The sequence below is a fragment of the Triturus cristatus genome, chromosome 3_1 (assembly GCF_964204655.1).
Source record: "Triturus cristatus chromosome 3_1, aTriCri1.1, whole genome shotgun sequence".
Lineage (NCBI taxonomy): Eukaryota > Metazoa > Chordata > Amphibia > Caudata > Salamandridae > Triturus > Triturus cristatus.
The window spans coordinates 511,170,450-511,192,484 of NC_140583.1; the positions used below are offsets into that span (position 1 = coordinate 511,170,450).

The following is a 22,035-nucleotide window of genomic DNA, read 5'->3' on the forward strand; positions in this document are numbered from 1 at the left end:
GAACATGTTTCTGAGAAGGCAGAAGTTCAGCGGGACAAGGCTGCAGGTGGTGTTCGAGGAGCAGGCGTCATCATCGGGGAGCCACTGGATGACGTAGTGGGGAAGATTTCTGTGCTTGCACTTAGTCTCTTTCTTGGAACTCGAAAATCTCCAGCTGGATGAATCTGGAGGCTGTAGCCGATGAGAGTTCCTTTAGTGAAGTGTTGCTGAACAGGATTTGCTTCTTAATAGAAAAACATAGTGGGAGCTGCCTCAAAGTCAGACCCGCCGGCAGTGCACCTTGGGTGGATAGGCGAGCAGGTTGGTCCCGGTCTCCTCTCAGTTCGCATAGCACTTTTTTAGCCAAAAATATCCTAAATCCCAAGATTTATAATTTGGCTATCTGAGCACATTTACCACCACCACCAATAGTCCAGGGCTGGAGGAGCTCAACCTGGGGGGTTAAGACTTACTCTGAGTTCAGGTGCGGGTTTAAGATGGTTGGAGCCTTTTCTGTTCCTGAGACTCTGATCAGGAGGCCAACCGACTAGCCCTTGAATCGCTCTGGTAGCTAGAGTTGTCTACGTTGCCACTCAGAACACTCAGGCAAAAACAACCCTTTATTCCCAGCTTCCAATCCATAATTATATGTTATATGTTATAAATGGGTGCTATACCCATGCTCTAACATTAATCTTTTTTAGAATTGTGGAACTTTAGTTTGTGTTTGTGGTTTAAGTTTTTAAACATAGAAGTAAAATAGATAACATTCTAGAGTAAAAAAAGATAAGATTACTTGGATCTACCTGCAGGGTTTTATAGAGGTCTATTACTTTTTTAGTTGTTTGTTAGGTTAAATTAGGCCTTTGATTTTGCTTTATTATATTTCCTGTTTGCTAAACAAAGTTTGGAAGGTGTACAATGTTATACCACAGCAGTAACAAAATAAGCTTTTTTTAAGTGCCCTAATCTAATTGTAGTTATTTACCAGATTCTGAAGAACCTGTTCACAATAGTGCACCATCTGTTTCTTGAATATGCCGAACCTGGGATTTTTGTATCTCAGTCTTTGAGTGTAATCATTAAATAAACCCTGCCATTGGTCGTATGGACCTTTGTTCGTCAACAAAGAGAATTGAAAAGGAACAATCATTTACATTAATCAACAGTACCAGTGAAGTCCATTGAGACCTCACAAGAATTAACAAAGAGAGATGGTGTGAGTTAAAGGGTTTAATTAACTAATCTAGTAAGGTTAAATTGTTTTAATCAGTAAATATCAACTTTTCAGTCATCATTATTACAAATACAAATTATACATCAGTTGGCATTTCAAGACATGGTAAAATATCAAATTTGTGAGTTTTACAAATACAAAAATATGGCAAGTGTGTTCCATAAAGGAACTCCCTGATCTAGATTAAGAAGGAGAATGACAATTTTTTTAATTAGCAAAGAAAGGTGTCAGTTCAAAAACCCAAATGAACAGTTCTGGTGACAGATTAGAAATATTTTGGCATGAAGCCTTAGAATTTCATCTATAGAGAATTGTGAAAGCTGGAAAGTATTCTCGGTTTAAAACCAGTAGACATCTCCGGAAAAAGAAGGGCTCAAAGTGGATTTCCCGTGAAGAGAGGTAATCCTAAGAAAATCTAAGCGCTCTAGGAGCACACGCTAATATAAATTAGCAAAAACGTAGTTTGTAACAGGTGATGCATTCCCCGTACTCGGCATCTAACCGGATTTAAGCAAACTTTCAGGGCAGGTAAACTCCCTATTGTCTCAGGTCTTCACAGTAGGTCACAGAATTGTGTCCTTGAAAAGATACTTTGATCACACTTAGCGGTTCAGTTAGTTCTTCCCATGAGTCCCATTTCCTGTTATCCCCTGCCTCCCCGGTGAGAACCTCACTATCAGTTGTCTAATAAACATTAGAATATTAGAATGTTGAGCGCTCCAGTGAAGACAATGGAGTAGCTCCAGGCTTATAATTGCTAGTGTAAATCCAGAGCTTCGACATTCAAATGTTTGTCTTCAAGTTTCTCACTTTTAAATTTAGAACATTTTACCCTTAGTGGGTGCAAAGTTCTAATATCCTTTTAGCCTTTCTACCTCGGGCTATACCAGTTGTTAAAGGCCCTCACTCTCGTTATAGGCCTTTGCCTGCAGCTCGGGCCTCTAACTCAGGTTCAGGGCCTTTAACAACCGGTATAGCCATCGGCAGCGTGCTATAAGGCTATGACAAAGTATAGTTCGGTAGGTTAGACTGGCTAAAATCTATCTCTGTGTCTAACTACGGTTATTTTTATTTTCAGGTATAATGAAGTTAGTGCCATAAACACTGCCTGCACCTGTGGTATGCCAGAGTGCTGGGCGCTGGCTTCTGATCTCTATAAGAAGTGGATGAGTGATCCTATCCTCAATACGTAAGTAGTCTCTCAGTGCCTTCTTTTGTTATACATTTGATTTCCTGTCAAGCTGTATGCAATGTTTGGGGCATTGCAAAATCTCCCTTGTACTTTACCTGTAGATAACGATAAAAAATAAAATAAAGGTGGCCTTTTGTATATATTGCCTGAAACATGGTTGGAAAATGATTTCCACACAACATTGTATTTTAAAACAGGTGGATTAATTGGTGCACCCTTCAAGACCCACCTCTTAAAAAAAAAAAAAAATCTACAAAAATTAACAAACAATAGCACATCGGCATGGAACCAATTAACCATGGCATGCTTCGAAAGGACGCTGTTATTTTACATCCTTTCAGTTGGAAAAACAGGTAGCTCTGATACACACACACAAACCCACCAAAAGGCCGTTTCACTATCAGCCAAACTTATTGGATTTGGTGCTAGTCTTTAAGAGCATGAGAGTGCTGTTGGTGGTGTGAGACTGCTGCTCTATGGAAATTGTGAAACTTCTGCCGGTAGTGTGACACTGCTACTCTGTGAAGGAAGTTACTGCTGTTAAGGCTGAGCTAAGCACCTAGTGCAACTTCTAACAAAATGTGTTTAAACTGCATGCAACATCTCTTTCAAGGATACTCTGAGCAAATAAACAAAGAACCTTGAAAAAGAATCAATGCCTTTTTAACTGAACACTTAACGGTAGGAATATAGAGTGCAAATTCAACATGATGTTGGTAGTGTCATCATATGTTTGGGTAATTATGCTGAACCTTAGTGAATCCTCTAGTGATTCAGTTCCAGGCATCTCATCACATGCTGTCTTTTAATTTCTGCTTGTATCCTGAGAAGTGTTGACCAGGAGCTGATCCTTGCGGGCATTCAGCTTGGTGGAAACAGCAAGGAATCAGAGGCCCAAAATCTGAAACATCTGGTTTATGATTTGCCACATACCTGTTTCATTACTCGGTTCCACAGGTCAGGCAGGACAATTCCAACAAGGATGAGGTATCTGTACATCAGTGGCAGGCTGTAAAACTTGTGGAACATGGCCTTACTGATCCTCTACATGGGTCAGGGGACCCATGATTCATTCATGCAAACCAGGGACTGTACAATGCAATGTAAATTCCAGACCTGTAGCAGTATGAATGGTGTCACTCTCATGGATATATACTCTTCTATCAGCCTTGGCCTAAGTGGCGTCATGATTTGCTCCCTGTGTTGTCAGCATTAGCTTGTTACATTGTCAATGTTTCTGTACTTAAGAATATATCACCATTTTAGCAACTATTTACCTAACCTGTAATGTATCTAAAGTTATGTAATTATGTGCAAGCTTAAACAAGCATTCACAATGCAATACATTTTTCATTAGGGAAAGTTTGAGCTATTGGTGTTGCAAATGATAATGTTTGTTAGATTGTTTTTTTGTCCAAAAATATCCCAGCAGTAGCATAAGTAACAAAAAGAAAATCCCAAAGCAATGAAAAAGTGCAAAAACACAGGTTGTTTCTCGGTGTAAAGGAACCTCTGTTAGCCACACAATGTACTGCCCCCTTATTGAATAGCATGAAATGAATAGATGCAACACTTGGAAGGTGTGTCAAAATATGACACTTTTTCTCAAGTTGTTATTTTTGAGTTATGCCATTCCAGGATCTGGGCACTAAACCATGTCCATGAAGGGAATCATCATTGTCCTTACACCCCCAACCATAAGTTGCAGGTTGATTTTTTGTACTTTATTTTTTATTATAGGGTTCTCTGTTATGACATGCAATTGCAAAAAAACATTTTCCTTTCAAAAACAATATTCAAATAAGCATTTTGTGATATGTGATATAAACTGAATTTAGTTTATAGTTGCTGTCCTATATTTCATGAATGTGCAGTAGTATTTGCCGCTGCCTTTGTCCAGATTTAAGATTTTCAACACACTCGCATAGTGATGCACTTTTACGTTCCTTTTATCTCATTTACTAACATAAAGTGGTCCTATCTTCTTAATGATGACCTAAAATAGAAGGGAATAAAGCACGAAAGAGGAAGAAAAAGGAGATAACAAAAGGACAAAATATAGTCTAAAGATCTGTTGAAGGAAGAAGAAAGAAAAGATAGCTAAAGAAAACAAATGGAGAAATAAAAAGAGAACACAAAAAGAATACAAAGGATACAAAAATATCAAAACAAAAGAGTAAAAGAAAATTATTTATAGGGAAAGGGGGTAAGGGAAAAGAGAAATGATTAAAAAAAAAAGAAAGAAAGTATAAAAAGCAAATAAGTATAAATGAGAAAGGAAGGAAGGAAGGAAGGAAGGAAGGAAACTTGTGCTTGTAGTTTTGAAGTTTTTGCCATTACAGTTTTTTGTGTCAGCCCTGGATATTAAGTTATTTCAGCTGCATTGCCTGGCTGGAAGAAGCTTTTCATCACTGCTTTTGTTTTATACCGCTTCTCCTTTGTTCTGTACGTGGACATGTAAAGAAAAAGTGATTATAAAATTGCCTAAATTGGCAACCTTTTACTGCTGAAATGTATTTTGCAAAGTAGTGTGCAATTTGTCTGAAATCAGAACATTTGTTTTCATAGGTAATCTGTCATCATAAATATGTAATGCCGCAAAAAAAGATTGAAAAGAAACATTCTCGCATGTCTCCACATCCCTCATCTCTAACTCACACAAAATGGATGCTACAGGGCATAAAGACAGGTCCTGTTCATTGTTTAAAACATATTTTAATTTTTTAGGGATTTTTTTCACAACGCGCTTACGTGTAAAACATTAAAATATTAAAGTGGACGTGTCTTAGAGAGCAGTTCCTTCAACATTTGAAACAACAGTACTTTAGTGGTGCTTTTTGGGGAATAGCGAGGGAAAGAGATCTCTGCAATCAAAAGCCGATAAGAATGACTGGATACAGCATGCTCTACAAAAAATGTAATAAGAGAAGGAGGGAGAGAGGCAATGAGGTGCTGGAAATATGACGAGATGCACGAAGAGGGGGATAGACGAGAGGAGACTGGGAAAAATGGGTGGGAGAAAGAGGAGGAGTGAGGAGGAAACAAGAGGGTGGTGGGGAGATGTCATTGTAGAGGAGGAGCAGCTTGAAGAGCAACAAATAGTGGCGGAGATAGGATGAGAGCAAGGGATGACTGAGTGAAAAGAGGAAGTTGGTGCTGGGAGGGGAAAAGTAGATGAACGAGGAAATAGGATACGAGAGAGGAGAATAGAAGAATGTGCGAGAGAGGAGAGGGAAATGTGTGAGCAAGAACTGGTAGGAGAATGTTCTAGCAGAGAACCAAGAGATAGGAGTGAGCAGGGCCGGCTTTAGTACTGGTGGCGCCCTGTGCGACAATGTTTGTTGGCACCCCCCCATGACCACCTAACCACGGATTTCCTCACTACCAACATTTGACAAGGCCCCCTAAGTCACCATAACCATTGTCTCTTAGATTCATTTAGTTTTCTACCACCCCTCATACCAGTTTAGGGTCTCAGAACACTTTACATCACACATACATTGCAAGGAGACAATCATGCGTGTGTAAATCAGTGTATAGGATTACCTAAAACAGAGGACTACAATGTGTAGGAGTCACATGTCATTCATACTGGTAGGCAGTATCATTTAAAAGTCCTTGGTCTGGAAAAGCACAAATTAAGAATTTTAAATGTAGCATCATTGTTAGAGGTTTTCTTTAATAATAAGAGTTGATTTCTACCCAAATGAAACATTTTTGCAATACTAGGATAAGGAAAGACTGGGCAAAATACATGTAGCTGTAATATATTTCTTGCAGTTTGCATGAGCTCTTTGACGGCAGTTAATAGCTCACTGCTCTATATTAGGATTTTAACTTTTAAACTGCAAGCAACAAAAGGATCTTGCTGGCAAAAGTGATAACCCTTTGACCTATTTATAGTGTATGCAGAATGGGACAAGTTCTTTGCAGCAGGCATATTAACCTTCTTGGCTATGATGAGTTAAAACTTTCCCCAGACAAAGCTCGGGTCTCTCACCAAGAACAACATTAATCACAGGAGTTGTCTATCGTGACATGATGCTTGAGAATTGCTCGGAAGAGGAACGTGGCATCTAGAGCTTTTAAAACAATAAACATGGTGCCCCCACCCCAAGTCAGCACCCGGTGCGGTGGCACCGTTCGCACCACCCTAGAGCTGGCCCTGGCAGTGAGGCTATGAAAAGAAGGGGTGGAGTGACTCTGCAAGGGCAGCTAAGGAGGCATGCCTTGGGGGCGTGGACAGAGGGGGCTGGACGCAATGGGGGTCGGTGTCATGGCGATCGGAGAAAGCTGTGACATGTTTACATCTACACATTGACCCTTCTGAAGAAGTATTACCACAGCCTGCAAATATGTGGTACGCTTGGTTTGCAAGCATGAGCTAAATAAGGCTTGTTACAGGAGCCCTGGTGAAGAGAAAGACAAAACAGATGAACCGTCCTGTCTTATGGAAACTCCCTCAGAACTACTGAAATAAGCAGTGTTGTGAGGGTTCAATACCACAGGCTGTTCTTAGGTATCCCTTGGGACCTCTTTTGGCCACATATGGTACTGCACCCTGCAACATGGCTAGGCAAGGGATATGGCACAGCGGTGAGAGATGCCAACTGGTGAGCTGGGGATCCGTGTACAAGTTTGCTGTCAGGCTCAACATCCTGTGATAATTGGCTGATTGTTTAGTTTCACCACGCCCATGGCTAGGCGTGCTATTTATGTAAAAGTGTTTGTAAAGTAACAAAAAAATTAGCAAAAAAGCCAAGTAACAAAATATTAGCAACGCAGCAATGGCCTTTAAGGGGTAGTGGGGGCCAGCTAGCAGTATTGTAGAGGTGTGAAGTGGAGGCACAGGGAGATTAAGAGACCTGAACTAACCAAAGCAGTGTTGTGGGAGGGTAGAGGGTGAGGCACAGAGATAAAGCAACCCGACACAGTTTCATTGCACAAGTAAACAGAAGGTAACAAGCAAAGAGGCAGGCCAACAAAAAAGAGTTCTTGCTGTGGATAAATAACCTGAACATTAAGAACACATGTAAGAGGGCAGTCCTTATGGGAGGATACGTAATTCCAAAACGAGTGACTACTTAGTATATACCATAGAAAAGTCAGCATTTCTAAAAACAGCAACAGGAACCAATGAAAAAGATGAGTTTTTTTCAAGCCCAAAAGCTAGATACAGCATGTCTCTAGCGCTGTAGCAAGAGCTGCCTAGACAAGACCTTAAAAGTGACACTGCAATCTAAACGTAAAATTTACTAGTAAATAACAATATATCTCCATATTTTAAACATATGCATAACAAATTGTTCAACTATGCATTTACATGCTGTTTTCCTTCATTCTTGCAGCATAACTCCAAACCTGAAGACCACCATTTACTGCCACGCTATAGCAAGAGGTGGGGAAACGGAGTGGAATTTTGCCTGGGATATGTTAAAAAATGCAACTGTTGCAACGGAGGCTGACAAACTGAGAACAGCTCTAGCTTGCACTAAGGAACCCTGGATCTTAAACAGGTGTGTGAGAGAGTTTTCCTGAGTAAACCTATGGAAGGATGGGCACCAAATGAGTTAAATCACTTAGTAGTACAAACTACCTCAGTTGAAGCAGTATTAGGAGAATGAGTATAATTAACTCTATCTTTATCATTTGTACACTTACCAATATCGAGGTTACCAATATTACTATAATTATAATTCAAGCAATGGTTAGTATAATTATAAATAATAGAGTGGATATTAATGATATTTTAACAAGCTGGATTGAACATTGAAAATTTCAAACCAACCTTTAGAACGTTCATGAATAAAATACATTAGGTATCTGACAGATGGTTCTATGTACTACTTACACATTCCATATTGAATATATAGGTAATTACAAAGTATGGGCTATTGCCCCAGATATCAAGCATTCTAATTATCCTTGCTCTCTGAATTTATGTCACATATGTGATTGGTTTCATATCCTGAAAATCATAGGATCAGCCACATTTTTTGCTCCCAGACATGAACCATGTGGGGATTATTAGAGAGGCCTTTTTTGCATCTTATCTGTCTGGACATAAACAATTTGTCAAAATGATCTCAACAAGGCCTATTCAATTTCCATCAACATGCACTGTATCCTGGGAATTGATCTTGTCACCTACTCTTTTCAATATGTACAAGGAGCAGATGGGAGAGCTTGAGGGTGGAATGAGTTTCTCTATTCACCGGTACAATGAGGAACACCAACCATATCTGCAGGAGTCATCCATAGAGGATATCCACTGTGTAAGGAGCTGTGTATGTGTCAGAAAGGCTAAGACGTTGAGGATTATACTATATTTACTCCAAAAATAACTAAGTGCTTTTTTTCTTTTCTGAAAAATCCATGAGTTAAGAACAATCACTGTGATCAATGTTGGCAAAAAATATGCTAGACTACTTTTGCCTTCTCAATTATCATTGAAAAGTTATGTTTATAAAAAGATCAAGGCATATTGTCAGCTAGCATTGTTAATGTAGTGATGCATGTGAGGTGACGACTGTGTACAGAGGTGCTCAAGTGGTATTAATTGAAAGTATAAATGTGAGTTATAAGTATGACTTATGGAAATTTTAAAGCTGTGCATAAATGATAATTTCAAAGGATAACTATAAGTAATACATTTGTTATGCTTGTGCAGTTTATAGTATGTTTAACACAAATAAGTTAGAAATAAGTGCATAAGTGGTGCATAAATGACAAAAATAAGCAATGTCTGAATTTGTAGAATTTCTAATGTTTGTAGCGCGTACTTTGGATTTGTATACCAAACCTACATTTTCCCAGACCAGTTGTATACCAAACCTAAATTTCCCCATAGCAGGAGAGCTTGGAGTACAATCCCAGTCTGCCCCCTTCCAACTGTGCTTTTACCATAGGCAAGTTTAAATTACTCTTGCCTGATTCTATTCAGAAAGCATTGGCATCTGCCAAATCAGGGTCTCCTTTAGACATCTATATTTCTAGGATTTCTGCGGCTATGTCCAATTAGCTTTCCCCTGCCATCTGCTCTTCACTTAATTCATCTATTAGCATTGGGAAAATTCCCTTAGTTTGGAAAGCAGCACAGGTCATACCAATTCTAAGTTATCTATGGATCTTACCAACTATGGACCGATTTCACTGTTACCCTTATTGGGCAGGCTGTTGGAAGGACAAATAAACAATCAACTCATGGAGTGCCTAGTAAAAAACAAGGTCCTGGACCCATCTAAGTGGCCGATTACGATGGCGGTCAGAAAGGCTCCAAACGGGATTCGAATTTGGAGAATCCGATTCAGAACCTATGTTTCCGACTGAATCGGATACATTTCTGAACCACCGATTACATTGCAAGGAAACTGTTAGGGCTGTCCGAATTGGTTCCGATCGGCATTCAGACAGCCAGAGTCTTTCGGAGCAAAATCGTACAGCTCTATGGACACTGTTTCCGACCAAGCAATTACGATGCCTGATTCTGATAGCCTTTCCGAATCGGTTTGTCCGACATGAAACGGCTGTCACCCTTTACCTGGTTGGGGCCCCTGGGGGTACCCATGGGTCCTCTCTTTCCAACCATGCACAGTGTGGCAGGCACCATGGGGTGCCCATCACAGGGTGCAAGGTTTTCCCCAACCACCACTTTCAACAACAGGAGCCTGTGTTCTCTTTCAGAACACAGGTCTCCGTTGAAGTCAATGCGAGTCCGACCAAATGATTTTTGGAAGCATCATAATTGGTTGGACGGACTTGCAGAATCCGAGTCAGTCGGAAATGATTCTGAAACTGATTCAGCAATCGCAGTTAGCCCCTTAATCTGTTTCCAGACCTATGTACAGTACCTTAATAACGGTCGCTGATCATATAAGATGCTCTCTTGATGATAATATTCCATCATTGCTTGGGTCCCAGGATGCTTGTTTCTGGTCCAGGGAGGTCCTGGCTTGGCAGTTCGGGCTGGACTGTTCCCATGAGGACTGATTTGCATATAGCTGGGTACAAACTGGGGTGACATGGTGCACATAAAAACAATGGATAAAACCCAGATCTTTGTGACTGGGGGTGAATGTTTGCATTGTTCACCATTCCGTCCATCATTTGTTCCTTTTGCTTTTCTCGCCCTAAGTGGAAAGGCTATGCCCAGATGTTGGTCCCATGCTCACTGCACCGCTGGATTCAAGCTAGCCTGGCTGTTGAGGGGCGATGCCCCTAAACTGGTTCCAGGAGGTTTGTTTCTGGTCCAGGGAGGACCTGGCTTGGCAGTTCGGCTGGACTGTTCCCAGGAGGAGCAGGGTCAAGACTGATTTTTATATGTCTGTGTCCAAACTTGAGTGGTGTGATGAGCAAAAGCACAATGGATTAAACCCAGATCTTTGTGACTGGAGGTGAATGTTTGCATTGTTCGGCATTCCATCTATCATTTGCTCTGTTTGAACTTGTCTGTAGCATTCGATACAGTGTCTCATCTTGGGTGGCTTGAAAGGCTGCAGACAATAGGAATCCATGGCATAGCTCCACAGTGGTTCAATTACATTTTAACTAACAGAATCCAGCCCATCAATCTGGGCTCCTATAAATTGTGCACCCTAGAGCTAGTCAACGGCGTGCCTCAGGGCTCATAGCCCCACGCTCTTTAAAATCTATGTGCGCCCCCCTTGGCAAATTTGTAAAGTCATTGGGATTTGAATCTCTTTCATAAGCTGACAACACACAGCTAATAATCTCCTTCAATCAAAATCTGAGCAATGCAAAAACATGTTTTTCAGCCAGGATGCAAACCATTGCTGCCTGGATATCAGAAAATTGTCTCCAGCTAAATACCAGCAAAATTTAGACTATGCTGTTTGGCAGGACCCAACATCTCTGTACCCCCAACTGGTGGTTTCTGAATTAGACTCAGCAGCTATTCCTAAACTGGCTTTCAGAAACTTGGGCATTCGTCTAGATCAGTCGCTCTTTATGAAAGCCCAAGATTGTTGTTCCACCACTGGGGAGCAGGACCACAGCCCCAAGCACCACCACGGCATCACGCTGCCAACACGACGTGCCAGGAGGCGCATTTAGCCGAGCCCGAGATTTTTGTTTCGCTACCGGCGAGCAGGACCACAGCCCCCAAGAACCACAGCAGCATCACACCTCCAGGCGAAGCTCAGGCCAAGGGTGGGCCCGTCTGCTCCTGTCAGCGCCTGACAGAGGCTGGGCCACCCCTCTTTCACCCCCATCCACAAGTCAATATGGGTAAGCGCAAACAACCATGCAGCTCTGACTTGGTCAAGGCAAAAGCTAAAGTACCACTGAACTGTTCCTCTATTATCTCGTACTTAACAACAGCTGTGGGTGCACTGACAGAGGAGATTCAAAATGCTAAGGAACAGTTGGGTCTGGGGGTGGACCTAGTAGTCTCAAGCATGTTACCAGCTGATGCTACATTGAAAGTAATCCCAGGTGAGGCAACTATCACCGGCACTGAGTAGGGTGTTCCCATACAGGGCTCGCAGGGTTTTACCCCATTAAGATCCCAGGGTCCACTACAAGGGACATCGACATCAGAGGGGGTAAATCTGGTTGGGGTTGTATCTCCTCACCTAAAAATGTCCGCCATAAAAAAATGGAAGAAAAGAGGCACAAAAACTGGCACAGTCATGGCTGAGCTCTTGTCGTGCCAGAATCAGGGTAGTATTCTGGATTCCGACCAACTATCACATCCTGCTGTGAGATCAATCGTGGGTGACCTTTTTCAGTCGCACCTGGAACCCATTTTTGCAACACTCTTGAAGGATATAACCAAACTTGTTAAGACTATGGTAGAAGGTCCAGTGGGGAAAATGCTATGAATAGAGACTCAATTGGCAGAACTGAACACTAGGGGGGTGGTTAAAAATACGTACGATGCAAATAACCTTTTAAACACCACCCATATTAGTAAAGTGGAGTGGTCTGTAAGTCAGGAACGACACAGCATTCTGCACCCTGGCATAGCCTTCCATGATAAGGTTAAGGCTAGAAAAGATCTAGATATTAGGGTGATAGATACTAACCCTATTTATGTGGGAGCGCATCTTCCTTCAGAAAACCAACTGCACGCTGAGCATGGAAAAATACCCACATAAGGGATTGCAAATAGCTGTATGTTACATCTACCCCCTGAAGCCACTCCTTTGGTAGCAGTATTAACAGAGGTACCCCCACTTAAAGATAAAAGCACTGAATCTACCAATGAGCTCATTCGTAAAACGAAATTCTTGTGTAAACAACTGTCACACAATGGGGCATAAGCATCCTCCCATATCATCATGGCCAGATGGGTGTGTTGGGTAGGTTGGAGGGACAAACCAGGAGAGGGTGACTGCATTATCATTAACTTTGATCAGAATGATATGTCCGGGAAGTTGTTTCAAGGAGGTCTAAATCAGGGTCTAGGGGGTATTAAAGCACTGCCTCTTGGTTTTTTTTATCCCCCAAAAGAGGATACCCAGGCCAAGGGCTCAAGTAATTTATGGCGATTAGTTCCAGAATCAACAAGGGGGAGTTCAGTTAACAGATTAAGAAATAGGGATAGGCTCCCTCTCTTGGCACCCCTACTCTCCTAACACCACTCCCAAGACCAGAAGAGGCAAGTGGGGGGGGGAGGTAAAAATAGACCTGAAACCACAAACAGATTCCTTTCCCTGAACCAGTTGGATACTAACAATTGACTTGCAATACCCCCCCACCTGAGCCAGAGCACGGTTAACTCATGAACTGGCACTCCCTATTCTATTAAAAGGATCATTGAGAGAGTAAACAAACATCCAAGGGTCCTTAGCTGGAATATAGCGGGTTTGAAGAATAAAACAAAATAATCCTAGGTGGTCTGACATTTTAAGGGAGTATGATGTGGTTAGCCTACAAGGGACATGGGAAACCGAAAATACCCTTTGGGTGGATGGTTATACAACCTACTGGGAACCCACACGGTCTTCCCCAGCGGGTAGAGCAAAGGGGGGTTTTATAACCTTAATTTCCTTTAACCTTTCAGGCACCCATTGCATACTGGATTCTGGCTACTGTAACTGTTTAGTGGTCCAAATAATGCCTTTTAACGTGCTGTAATTACCTATTGTTCATTTTTATAACTCCTTGGAGAGGAATTCTATTTACAAACATTGATTTAGTTAAAAATGTTTTTTATAAACCCTTACAGCCATCAAAAGGATCTGTCAACAGGTGGCTAGAGCTCTTACACAGCCAATGAGGGAATTTAGGAAGGAGGTGCGAGGTGGTTTGTTCATAAATCCACTGAAGCCCACCAAAAGATGTTTTATGCTTTAAAGCAAGCACCCCAAGATAAAGCCCAAATAGCTGTTTTTAGAAAAACATATAACTTTGCTGTAGAAAATTGTAAAACGGAAATCAAATAAGAAGCCTGGAATGAATTACTCCCTGTGGATGTCCTCAAAAACATTGCTAGGTTCTGGGAGATTGTTAATAAACCTCTTTTCTCTGGGGCTAGTTACTGCCCGCTTGAATGTAATATACAGAGGATCAATGGTACACTCATTTTAAACATATATATGGTGATCAGGACGATGAGGGAACCTTGCGTCCCCCTACATCAGACGTGGGGACATACAGCCTGGTTTTTAATGAAGAGGAAGTAAGGGAGGCAATAATGCTAATGACTAGTAATAATGCTCCAGGTCCAGGGGGGTTCCGGCTGACCTTTATAAGCTGTACATGGCACTTTGGTCTAAAATATTAACTCACTTGTTTAAAGTGGCCTGTTTGCACGGTTTGACGAGGTTCTGGTCCTAATCAATTATTATGCTTGTTTTCAAAAAGGGGCGGAGAGGAGACCCACGATGTTACAGGCATATATTGCTGATTGATTCAGCAGTCAAAGTATTGGGTAGAGTGGTCCTTAGAAATTTAACAGATTGGCTAGAAGAGTGTAGTGTACTATCAAAATTGCAGTATGGTTATAGGTAGGGCAGGAGTACCATGGATCAGTCCTTACATCTACAGCTGCTAGTTGGGAAATACACTGCTGCAAAGAAGGGGGTACCACACCTGGCCTTTATTGACCTGTCCTCGGCCTTTGCCCGAGTAAACAGATTCAAATTATGGGTTCTATTAATTGAAATGTTCTGGACCAGTGCATAGTAAATTTTCTGTCACATCTGCATAGGAATCTCTCTGCCACGGTGAGATATGACCCAAGGGGTAATCACACCCGGCACAACCCTATCCCAAGAGGAGTCAGACAGGGTTGTTTACTAGCTCCCCTACTGTTTACACTGCATATAAATAATCTTGATTCCTCTTTGTTCACAGCCCGCATAGATATCCCTCGAGCAGGGGACCAGTCAATCCATGCACTTCTATGTGCAGACGATGCGGTCTTATTAACCCGAACAGCGGTTGGACTCCAGAGTCTCCTAAATTTCTTTGCGGATTATATGAGATCTTTGGATCTAACATCTCCAAATCCACACTATGACCATGGACATTACACCAAAAAAGTTAAAAACTTACCTCTGCGAAGGAATTGAAATATCAAGGGTGACAACATTCTCAATCTTAGGGGTGCTGTTTGATGATAGGGACTCATGGGTACTGCAAAAGAAAGCAAAAAGAAATGCTATGGTGAGATCAACAGTAGCGGTTCTTGATTTTGCACGTAGGTTAGGGGCCAAGCCGATCCAAGCCATGCTCAACATATATAGAGCTACATGTATTGCCATCTCTAAATATGGGTCTGAAATCTGGGGTTATAAGGAGGCTGAGGAACTACAATTAGTGAAAACTAAGGGGCAGATTTACAAGCCCTGTGCGCCACTTTTCCGCCGCCGTTGCGTCACTTTTGTGACGCAGCGGCGGCGCAAAGCTAGCGACATGCTGCTGCATATTTACAACGTGACGCATCTAGGGAGATGCGTCACGTTGTAAAGCCCTGCGCCACATTAAACCTGCGTCAGGTTTAATGTGTGCAGGGCGGGCGTTATGTCGGAAAAAGCCTCGGAAAAGTGACGCAGTGAAATCTACAAGATTTCACGCAGTCACTTTTCCGACGCTGGTGCGTCAAATCCTTACGCCTGCTTCAAGCAGGCGTAAGGCGTGACGCACCATGTTAGGGATAGGGCAGGTTGGAACAGTGCTGGAGTTGCATCGCACAACTTCAGCACTGCGCCAACCTTACTCCGGCAGATGCGTCACGCATCTGCTTGTCCTTGCGCCACGATGCACCGCATTGTAAATGCGGCTCATCTGCAGTGGCACAAGGGCAAACTTGCATCTTCCCTGGCGCATCCCTGCTGATTTGCAGGGATGCGCCAGGGAACGTAAATCTGCCCCCATGTTTCTCAGAAATCTATTCTCACTCCCGCAATCTATACAATCATATATTATACATAAAGAATTAGGTATAGGCTTTGTTTAAGACTTGATCGTACTGTCCCCGCTCCTGAGCTGGAGAATGATCTGGACTAATCCAGAATTGGTGGTGAATTGTGAGTTCGCCCGAAATTGCTTATCCTTGGACAGAGCAAGTAGCATTTCCTGGATAGGTTATGTTAAGAATTTAAGGCACCCTGAACTTTTTGATTTTCTAAATAAACTTATGAAAGAGGAACTACTGTGGGCTATCAAACATTTTTTAAACAAGATGCAAACCGAAAGAGAGGCCAGAGAATCAATGAAGCCCACAGTACGAGCCTATCTATTATTGAAAACAGTTCCAACGATTGAACCCTATTTAAATGTTATAACAAAGCCTTAATACCGCTTTCTTTTAACCAGATTTAGATTCAACCTCCTGCACTTTTTATTGGCTGAATCTCAGGGATGGGGAAAGACGAAAGATTTGGGCCTTTGCTCTTGTGATAATTTTTCTTCCTAAGACACTTTGCACTTTACTATGTTTGGTGACCATTATCATCATATTGGCAAACGTTTTATAGTACCTATTTTAAAGGATAAGGTTTTTACGTAAGTACGGCTTGCGTTAGTATATTTACAGATGCTAAACAATACAGGGAAAGTTTTTTAGTTGTGGAGGTTAGGGAAAGGAAAAGATGTGCCTCCATGTTAGGAAATATTTTAGCTCATCTACAATTGCAATGAAATATTTTTTAACTGGATTTCTCTTGTGCACAAGATAATTTTTTTAAGAAGTCTGCATATGCTTCATTTATGACATCAAAAGGATGGGTATTTTTTCATGTTGAATTTTTATGGTGTATAAGATTATCCTAAATGAACTTTGCATATGTTTTAATGTTGTTCTTACAAGATTTTTCTTTTTGTGTAGTGCAATTTTATGGTTTTTATTAACCGAATAAAGTGATTATGACTGACTCACTGACTATCACAGGCACTTGTTTTCATGTGATGCATCTGCTGTGAAGAATTATTCCTCTACTTACACTTTCTGTGAGGAAACTTTGGTCCAAGCGTTCATTATTAGCGGACCAGGTTACTGTAATGCCTTACTGGCTTCTACCAATAAGACACTACTAACTAAACTTTAAGTTGTCCAAAACACTGCAGCTTGTCTCATTCAACATCTTCCATCCAGGACTGCTTCTTCTCCCCTTTTGAGCTTGCTTTACTAGCTATCTGTCTGCAAAATAATTATTTTTAAAATCTGTATTTTGGCCCACAAATCTTTGAATGGCAAAGGCCCAAGTTATCTATCTTCAAGCTTATATACCAGCCAGGTAGGCTCTTTAGACCAACTGATAAAGCTCTGCTCACAGTCCTATGGATCAGGAAATCTCGTTCAGGAGGCTGATCCTTTTTTTACCTATCCCTCCCTTTTCTTACCTAGCCCCCCTGTACCACATATGCAAATGTACCGATCATCATAAATTCAGAAAACTTCTGAAGACTGAGCAGTTTCCGGCTTAATAGATCTGTTTGTTTGTGTGTGATCTTAGCTGCAACAAGATACCCCTTCCAGGGTGATTCACACGTTACAAGTTAAATTAACATAACATAAATATGGCCTTCCTAACTATAAACTACATGTTGCCTTTGGGGGTATGTTTTGTAAATTACAATTGTTTTTACAATGTTAGTAATCGATTTGTAATCTTTGTCCGCTTTAGTTTAGTGGAGTGAAATGTTAAGTGAGTGTGGTACAATATAGTGGTGGGTAGTGTTGTAAAGTGTACTCAGGGACAGTACATTGTGGTATAGTGAAGTGGAGTAAAATGAAATAAGGCATAGTGGAGTAGAGTATAGTGTAATGCCATACAGCAGGGTGGTATAGAGTGGAGTCGCATAAAGTGGAGTGGTGTACAGTGAACTGGATACAACAGAGTGGGTTTAATGGAGCAGCATAGAGTGTAGTTGTGTAGAGTGCAATGGTATGCATAGTGGTAGCAGAATGTTGAGTGGGGTAAAGTGGATTGACATCCTGTAAATATTGTAGAGTGTATTTTCATATACTGTAGTGGTGTAGAGTGTAGTGGTAAACACTGGACTGTTTTACAGTTATGGGCCTATGTTGGAATATCGTGTACTGAACCAGCAGTGGAGTGGCGTATAGTGAAGTGTGGTACAGTGGAGCTGTGTAAACTGAAATAGCGTACACCGGAGTGGGGTATATTGGAATGCTATAGAGTGGAGTGGGGTAAAGTTGAGTGGTGTACAGTGGGCTTGCATAAAGTGGAGTGTGGTACAGCATAGTGTTGTAAAGTTAAATTAAAAGGGAGAGGAGTTGGACTAATGGCTAGGGCGGTCGACCTTGAATTTGGGGAACCGGGTTCGAATCTCTGCAATGTCGCTGACCATTCTGTGATTCTGGGCAAATCACTTAATTTCCCCGTGCCTAACAAAAATGAATGTGTACTTTTGTAACACAACTGGTGCTCAGTAAAGTGCTCTGATACCCGATAACGGCTCAAGTACGCGCTGTATAAAACTCTGTTAAAAAAAAAAAATGAAAATATGCTTAAAATGGAATGGGGTATATTGGAGTACCGTATAGTGCAGTGGCGCAGAGCAGTATACTGTAGACTACAGTGGGGTAGAGTGTAATATAGTGCAGTGCTATAGTGTATAGTGGAGTAGCATAAACTACAGTAAGACAGAGTGAAGTTATAGAATTTAGTAGTGTTTACTGCAATAAAGTTGAGTTCAATGGTGTTTAATGGTGTTAACTGTTTAGACACAGAGTGGAGTGCAATGTAGTGTAGTAGCATACAATACAGTGCCATCCCACTCAATCGGGTTAATAATAGAAGGGTACAGTCTAGTCATGTACAGTGAAGTGTGGTTTAGTGGAGTGGTGCAGAATTTACTCTTGTAAAGTGAAATCGCATACAGTTGAATTTGGGACAGAGCAGTTGCGTATTGTGGATTTCATTACAATGTATTGGCATAGAGTGTAGTAGGGGAGAATGGAATAGTGTACTGTTAAGTCGCTGTACACCGGTTGCATTGGAAGGCGTTTATTAGTCAAATCGTTCCACCACCAACTTCAGCTGCCAGCCAGTAATCTCCCAGTCTCCAACTAATTCCTCAGAACCATCACCATGGAGACCAGGAACAATCCTGGCACGAGCTGAAACATGTGGACTCAAAGAAACAAGCAAGTCATTATAACACATCCCCCTTACTCCTAATAAAGAAGACTTGGAAGAGAAAGTGAACTAAGTGAATAAAAGAGAAATCATGTTACAAGGAAAATAATCAAGGAAAAAAGAGACAAGGGGAGATGAATGAACACGAGTACAAAAATGAAGGCAATAATAAGGACTGAGAACAAGAACAACAGTATATCCACATTAGGACATCACATAATCCTTGAAATATTCTGGAAAACGGCGAGATCTCGAAAAAATAACCTCTCGCAGGATGATCAGAAGGCAAATTTGCTCTATGCAAGTTTGCTCTGTGCAAACTAGCTCCAGGACACGAGGAATGTGGCACCTCTCACCACCAGACTTCACTAACATAACTTGATCAGCTGCATTACGTGTATTTGGGTTGAGTATTATACTCAAATCTCCCTGGTGCCTCCCACCTAAGAGGCTTTCACCTCGCTTGGCTACATATATTTTATCAATCATCTCTCTGTTTTTGAATAGTATCCTCGTCACTGCAGACCCTACCAGATCAATCTGTGTACCTCCATAGCTCACTGGATTAATTACGGGAGGAGCAAGTTGAATATCAGGAAACATCTTGTACTATAATTCATTATGAAAGGCAGGGGGTTGATTCGTTGATATAGCAGACATGATGGCAGCAAAATGTAAAAAAATAATAAAGTGAAGGAAACAGTACCTTAAAGTGGTACGATGAAAGTTCCCAGTGCTTCCAGGATGAAGAAAACTGGATTATGCGAGAACGGAGTTGAAATTGAAGCTTCCGTGTAACTTCCGTATAACAGTTACCTAGGAAATGGACAAAGTATTGAAAATTTAAGATGATATCTATGCTTACGTTAAGACGCTTGTTCTGTGCATGCGCTGGGTCTGTGCATTGCACGAGGATGTAAGCACACATTCAATTGCAAGCACGGGCACTCCTGTGAGTGCTGCGGTGAGCCACTGGAAGAGCCGTTGAAGAAGCACGTCAAAGAGTGAAATAAGGTAAAACTTTACCAAATATTCACTGCGCAGACTTGCCAAAGGTAGTTGGAACGTTGAAGACATAGTTGATCAAATCTCACTTTCGTTCGTCACTTTCGTTCGTTGCTGTAGTTTGCAGCTCTTGTCCGTTATTCTCTTGAAGTGTGGGTTCTCACGAGAATTGGTGATGAGCTTGTCCCCAACAAGCATCACTCGTCTTCAGTGTTAAGACTCTGTACACCGGTTGCTTTGGTAGGTGTTTATAAGTCGAATCGTTACACAACCCACTTTAGCTGCCAGTCTCCAACTGATTCCTCAGAACCATCACCATGGAGACCAGGAACAATCCAGGGATGAGCTGACTCATAGACTCATAGAAACAAGCAAGTCATGTACCCTTTGGCAGTGAACCATCAAGTGGGCCATAGAGGAATAGCATACAGGGAAGTGTAATAGAATACATTGTTTAACAGTACACTACCATAAAGTATTGTGGAGCACATTGCAATGGTGTGCAGTCCAGCTTATTTGAGTAGTGTGGATCAACGTAAAGTGGATTAACGCAGAATGTAGTGGTCTATACTGTAGTATTGCAAAGTGGAGTAAAATACTGTAAATTCCATACAGTGCAGTGGTGTAAACTAAACAGTAAGACAGTGTTGTGGCGTAAAGTGGATTGCGGAAATTGCAAGAAACGTACCATTAAAGTAAGTGAAAAGATGGAAATGTTTTTTCCACTAATATATATATTATAATATGTATATATTGTAGGGGTCTCAAAAGGTGATGAAATTCAATGCATGTTGCTTAATTTTTTTCAATGTGTGTATTGCCAAATCTGTCATTTGTATTTGGTGAAAATTTGGTTGATTGCACATTATGGAGCACACATGCTTATTTTGGGTAGTGCTGTTAAATAGCCTTACTGTTTTATAGCTTAAAATTTATTTAAAGGCTGTGAGATCAGTTTGTGCTGTATGTTTGCGAAATAAGGGTATGTTTCGTGTACCTAATACTTACCTACATTACAAGACAGAAAGCAGAACACAGAAAAATTCAATTTGAAAATAAGATGGAAGATGGCTGCCTTTATCTTTTGCAAAGGCAGTCATTATCCAATCAGCTAATGACTTGTCATCATAATGTACCTCAGGAATACAGCGGCCACAGATATAGCTAAAAAACCCTTAAAACATATGAAATACTTACCATATTTACGGGCAGTACCCCAAAGAATCATCTGTCCACTATAACATGTAATCCTTCCAAATTTTGGAACAATCTGACTGACGGTATAGATATGTGTTCACTGAAAAAACAAAGTTTATAGGGACGTTATAGTTAGGCTCTGATTGGTGTGTGAGTCTCTGAGTGGGTCTGTACATGGTTGTGTGACTCTGTGTGAGTCTGTAAGTGGTAGCATGAGCACCTGATTGGGTCTGTGAGTGGGTACATGACTGCCCAGGTAGGTCTGTGAGTAGGTGTAGAGTCGCTGTGTGGGTATAAGACTGTTTGCATGAGTCTATGAGTGGGTCTCTAAACAGGTGCATGGGTCTGTACATGGGTGCATCACTCTCTGAGTGATTCTGTAAGTGGGTGCATGAGTACCTGAATGGGTATGTGAGTGAGAGTAAATATTTATATATAAAAAAAATATATTTTTCACGAATGTTCGTGATGTAGCTGCGATATTCATGATGTCCCCGTGATGGCAGTCGTGGCATTGTCATGAATATTGCGCACAGTATAAAAATAATATATTGGACACATAACGTGTGTCACTAATACCCCCATTTCTCAACATGGGGTCAGAGTATCTCCATCCTGACCACTTATCTTAACTTTCACAGAAATTTTCAGCCCTGGGAATTGTTCCCGATCGATAAAATGGCAGCCGCAACTTTCTTTTCAGGTTGCGTCCAGCAAATGACAGAATTCCTGCTGGGGCTCTTTCGTGATTTACCTCAAGCACGTCGGAATTTAACCGCAATCACTGCAAAATCACTGAAACCTTCTGTTCAGGTTGTATCCAGCCAATCCGAGCATCCCCGGTGGCCCGA

The 22,035-nt window shown here is 41.4% G+C and overlaps 1 protein-coding gene across 3 annotated transcripts in view; it reads left to right on the forward strand.

Annotated features, from left to right (window-relative positions):
* Positions 1 to 22,035, forward strand: part of LOC146860504 (aminopeptidase Ey-like) — a 724,459-nt gene that overhangs the window by 580,386 nt on the left and 122,038 nt on the right. For all 3 annotated transcript variants that reach the window (XM_085644417.1, XM_085644415.1, XM_085644416.1), the window contains exons 17-18: positions 2,295 to 2,405; positions 7,757 to 7,924. In XM_085644417.1, the coding sequence (XP_085500543.1) occupies positions 2,295 to 2,405; positions 7,757 to 7,924 (279 nt within the window). The remainder of the gene's footprint in view (positions 1 to 2,294; positions 2,406 to 7,756; positions 7,925 to 22,035) is intronic.